General features: G+C 31.4%; 1 protein-coding gene across 1 annotated transcript; it reads right to left on the bottom strand.

Moving 5' to 3' along the window:
* Window positions 1–588: 588 nt before the first annotated feature.
* Window positions 589–5,410, bottom strand: LOC141460857 (uncharacterized). Its single transcript, XM_074141270.1, has 2 exons — window positions 5,277–5,410; window positions 589–1,328 (listed from the first exon to the last, which is right to left on the bottom strand). Exons 1-2 carry the CDS (start codon window positions 5,283–5,285, stop codon window positions 672–674), a joined length of 666 nt encoding a protein of 221 aa, XP_073997371.1. The 5' UTR covers window positions 5,286–5,410; the 3' UTR covers window positions 589–671.
* Window positions 5,411–5,894: the final 484 nt, after the last annotated feature.

Here is a 5,894-nt window from a genome sequence, read left to right as displayed (position 1 = left end):
TGACGATTACTTTTAAAAGAGATGTACTAAGAACATCAAGGGCAGTCAACGCTTTTATGGAAGTATTTTTTATTTAAACTCTGACCTAAATTACTATTCTTCTTTCTACATTACCATCTACGGATTGATATGAATAGTTAATAGTTTAATCAAACTACAATAGTAACCACAAAAAGCTGGTAGAAACATATATCTCGATGTGGAGACTTTCATGTCCATTATCTTTCATGATTTTTACTTTAAAAGAAAATGAACGGAATTATATGCATTACACTAAGAATCAGTTTGTCAGAAATTACTCGAATTGTTTCTTGATGAATTTTCATTATTAGTTAGTTATCTATGTTTAGTGATTAAAGAAAGATGAGTAAAGTGCAATTTATTGGCAAAGGCATGTTAAATGATTGCAAATTGGAATGGAGTTATAAAGAGGACAAATATTTTATACGGTAACAATATATTTTGCAATAATTTATTTGTACAGTAAGAAAAATGATGTGAAGACAATGTAAATCAAAGAGATAATCATTTATATCAAAATAAATAAAACAGTGTAAGAATAAATACAAGGTACTCGACTTTTTGGAAACTATACATACATATTTTGAAGAATATAACTTAATTCGTCCGTACTTTAATTACAAAAAAAGGAGGTGCTATATACAGTTAAATTACCATCCATATTGGAGGCCGTAAGAGTTGGTATAAGAAAGATGGGATACAGCTGGGGCGGCAGAATAGGAAACAGCTGGGGCATAGGCCTTGGCTACAACTGGAGCAGCAGAGTAGGCAACAGCTGGGGCATAAGCCTTGGCTACAACTGGAGCAGCAGAATAGGCAACAGCTGGGGCATAAGCCTTGGCTACAACTGGAGCAGCAGAATAGGCAACAGCTGGGGCATAAGCCTTGGCTACAACTGGAGCAGCATGAGCATAACTGGCATAAGCTGGTGCAGCATGAGCATAACTGGCATAAGCTGGTGCAGCATGAGCATAACTGGCATAAGCTGGTGCAGCGTGAGCATAACTGGCATAAGCTGGTGCAGCGTATGCTACTGGAGCATGAGCAACGGTGGCCAGTCCAGGGTTGGATACACGTACGTCGGATTTCCTGACACTGGAGAATGGGGTATCAACAGTCTTGGTGTAGGTAGATACTTGTCCCAAGTTGCCGAAGCTCCTGTAGACGTTGGAGGATTGTGAGGTGACGGCAGCGGGTACAGCATGTCCATAGGCTACTGGAGCAGCGGCATATGTGGTGGCAACAGCTGGGACTCCGAGCAAACCTCCAGCGTTAGCGTAGGCCAAGACGGCGGCAAGAACTAAAAACTGTAATTAAAATTAATATTTAACGTGTTTGCAACATTTTTATGTAATTATCTCTAGTCTCGATAATTCAAATTATACGTCTGTAGTTCATTGAATGAGTAGCCGACCAAGGACATTTTATTACAAAAAAAAATTGCGTCCTTGGTCTAATTTTGTATTTTTATGTTATTTTGATTTGAACTCTGAGGATGGAGTACCTTTTAGAAAGTTTTGGGCTCTCTGAAAGGTTTAGAAAGACCAGATTGGTGCTGTTACACTGTAACAATCATGTACAAAACTAAAATAAAGATTTGGAAAAAGAGGTAGAAGCAAGGTCCTATTAATACATTAAAGGCCCTAACCTCTACATTTTAGGCGCCTCTCTATATTATATATGCAGGAACATGTGTATTTTTGTATACTTTCATTTTATTGAAGTTCGAAAAGTTTTACTCTAATTGTAATGTCTTGTTTAGATTTAACAACAGCACAATACAATCTTACTTATCATTTGCACCAACCATTAAAGAAGATAAAAAGTCTAGCTTAGGGAAGGGATTAGCTATGAGGTTAGCATACTGGACTCCCACGCGGAGGTCCCGGGTTCGAATCCAGCAGCTGACCCTTAAATTTTCTCTTCCTAGGAGCTTCTTACAGCTCACTGTCCGGTGATGGACAGTGTTGTCTGTAACGAGAGAACACTGTCCGGAGGCCTCGGACTAAGTCTAGCTTGTCTTGTTGCTTAGTTCTTCTAAAGCGATTTTTTAAATACTTCATCCGAGAAATTATAAAATTTCTCAGCTGTGCATTTTGTGACCATAATGCAAAAAACATACAAAATACAATGCCTAAATTTGGAAAGGCCCGCTCAAAATTATCTTTTGCAATTATTTTATAAAGTTCAGCATGACTGAATCTTAAGTTCATTTTCTCCCTAAAATCGCTTTACTATTAAGCTACACACATAATAGGTACAACTACTACATTCTTTATTAAATTCTGAGTATAAAGCAACCTCATTCATCAAAATTAAACCACTTCTTTGTGAAGAAATGTCCGTTTTTTTAAAGATCTCAGATCGTTAAATCTTCTGATGTTGAAAAACGTTCAATAAAATAAATAAAATTCCTAAATGTTGTATGTATATAACGCATTCCTTTAATGTTAAAGTCAATTTTGCGAATCTTATTTCACCTACACCATTAGCAAATTAAACAATGGAAAATTCGTATGTGCCCCTAAATTTGACGCCCTAAACGCTTTCTTGTTTTGCTAAAAGGTTAAAATCGACCCTTAAACAAAGACATCACACTTTCAAAGGACTTTAAACAAATATATATGTATATTTTATTTGTGTCATATATTAATTTGACAGAAGTGGCTGTGCCAAGTTTTTTACAGTCTTGCGGTAATAACCCGGGTAATTACGAGCAGCAATAACATTTGCAGCATACCAATGAACAAAAATTAGTGAACATACTTGCAGAGTACGTGTCAGCCTGAGGGAATCACAGCAAAGTTTTAAAATCATAATGGACTCTGTCAATCTCTACATAAATATCAATTTATTTATTTGATTTTTACTCTTTTATAAAAAACATTGAGGTCACAGTGTATAATAAAGCAATTTAGATTAAGAACTAATCCGATTATAACTTTCACTTTCATTAATTCATACTTTAACTAATCTAATAACTTCAGGAGCTGCTTTTAAAATTGCCATTACTTTATTTTTTACTTTACTATGAATATACATGTAATTAAACCAATCAATCATAGAGTAAATTATTCATGTTCACGGCTAGCACTGCCAAAAATTAAATATACAAATTGGTGTTAAAAAAAATGAAAAGTAATGTGGTAGACTTAATTTTTGGGCAGCTGTTTTGAGAGACCCCACAATAAAACTGAATATTCAAAGCACAAAAGAGAGTGTGAGACTCCCAGTTTGAGTCCCTCGTATAATTTATTATTTATTAAACAAAAATGTTATTAATAAAGTATATTCTTTCCTCCTGTCCATAGTGTCTAATGTGGACATAATTTTATCGAGACCTAAATTTTTAATGAGAATGTTAAACAAATAAACCGAGAAATAGAAGTAAATAAATTATTTAGACAACGAATTGATCTGATAGCCGAGTAAAATGAAATTATTCTCTCATTAAAATTAAAATGTCCGACGGGTATTTATTTATTATTTATTAAACAAAAATGTTATTAATAAAGTATATTCTTTCCTCCTGTCCATAGTGTCTAATGTGGACTAATTTTATCGAGACCTAAATTTTTAATGAGAATGTTAAACAAATAAACAGAGAAATAGAAGTAAATAAATTATTTAGACAACGAATTGATCTGATAGCCGAGTAAAATGAAATTATTCTCTCATTAAAATTAAAATGTCCGACGGGTATTTATTTATTATTTATTAAACAAAAATGTTATTAATAAAGTATATTCTTTCCTCCTGTCCATAGTGTCTAATGTGGACATAATTTTATCGAGACCTAAATTTTTAATGAGAATGTTAAACAAATAAACCGAGAAATAGAAGTAAATAAATTATTTAGACAACGAATTGATCTGATAGCCGAGTAAAATGAAATTATTCTCTCATTAAAATTAAAATGTCCGACGGGTATTTATTTATTATTTATTAAACAAAAATGTTATTAATAAAGTATATTCTTTCCTCCTGTCCATAGTGTCTAATGTGGACATAATTTTATCGAGACCTAAATTTTTAATGAGAATGTTAAACAAATAAACCGAGAAATAGAAGTAAATAAATTATTTAGACAACGAATTGATCTGATAGCCGAGTAAAATGAAATTATTCTCTCATTAAAATTAAAATGTCCGACGGGTATTTATTTATTATTTATTAAACAAAAATGTTATTAATAAAGTATATTCTTTCCTCCTGTCCATAGTGTCTAATGTGGACTAATTTTATCGAGACCTAAATTTTTAATGAGAATGTTAAACAAATAAACAGAGAAATAGAAGTAAATAAATTATTTAGACAACGAATTGATCTGATAGCCGAGTAAAATGAAATTATTCTCTCATTAAAATTAAAATGTCCGACGGGTATTTATTTATTATTTATTAAACAAAAATGTTATTAATAAAGTATATTCTTTCCTCCTGTCCATAGTGTCTAATGTGGACCTAATTTTATCGAGACCTAAATTTTTAATGAGAATGTTAAACAAATAAACAGAGAAATAGAAGTAAATAAATTATTTAGACAACGAATTGATCTGATAGCCAAGTAAAATGAAATAATTCTCTCATTAAAATTAAAATGTCCGACGGGTATTTATTTATTATTTATTAAACAAAAATGTTATTAATAAAGTATATTCTTTCCTCCTGTCCATAGTGTCTAATGTGGACTAATTTTATCGAGACCTAAATTTTTAATGAGAATGTTAAACAAATAAACAGAGAAATAGAAGTAAATAAATTATTTAGACAACGAATTGATCTGATAGCCAAGTAAAATGAAATTATTCTCTCATTAAAATTAAAATGTCCGACGGGTATTTTTTTATTTTATTTATTTTAAATAATTGCTTAAATCTTGACTAGCACTAACAGAAAAAAAATAAATATATAAAGGTTAAAGAGAATACATTTAAGATCATCATTGAGAAGGATATAGTGCGCAGGCAAATGCACATAATATCAAAATGCTTTTTACATTAAATAATTTAATAGAATTTTCCGCAAGATTTAAAATTTGATGAATTCTGATACGGTTATTATTGCTGACGATTACTCGTGTCAAGTTTTTAGTTTAGTGTTTTCTTTGAATATATTTACTTTGAGATCCTATGATACCAGTCCTGCTTTTATTAAAGTGGTGATAGTCCTGGTACGTAGAAATATCCACAAAAATCGAAGTAAATTTTAACGATAAAAAAAATATAGCAATGAAAATTGACAGATCTTAATTACCTTGTACATGTTGTTTTGCGTGTGTTTATCACCTCACAGATATACGATCTAATACATTATCACTCAGTGCGTTCTATATATAGGATACACCTTCCATTTCTTTCACAACGGCAATCAGCTACCACTCCTTGGTCAAGTTCGTACAAGGCTGGACCATTCTTAATATTTCAGTTTATGGAACTTATTAATTAATTATCTATATCACTCTCTAATTGATTCGTTATAATAATAGCTATTAACTGGATCAATCAAAACAGTCAATGAATTTCCCATTTTTTGGATTGTTTTTTACTTCTTCTTTGTTGTTAAATGATACATCAACATGACGCCTACGGGCAACCCGGACAGTGAGGCTAGGAAGAAGAATCTCCTATACTCTTATCATTAGTACTATTTCAAATGAAGAGTAAAATGTTTTTAAAACATAGAAACTAAATAAAATTCTGATAGTTCTATTTGACATTTTTATCTCCGATTTTATTTGTGAATTCTTTTTTGTTGGAAATATCTTAGAAAGAATTATTCTTTATATAATCTACAGACCAACAGTGCACTGTTGAGCACTTTATTTAATACCTAATAAAATAATTATTGAAAATACATTAGTTCACTTTCATT

Source organism: Rhodnius prolixus, unplaced genomic scaffold (genome assembly GCF_049639745.1).
Source record: "Rhodnius prolixus isolate KJV_2025 unplaced genomic scaffold, Rpr scaffold_6, whole genome shotgun sequence".
Classification (NCBI taxonomy): Eukaryota; Metazoa; Arthropoda; class Insecta; order Hemiptera; family Reduviidae; genus Rhodnius; species Rhodnius prolixus.
The sequence above is the reverse complement of the archived record's forward strand: the minus strand, read 5'-3'. Positions and strand labels throughout refer to the sequence as shown.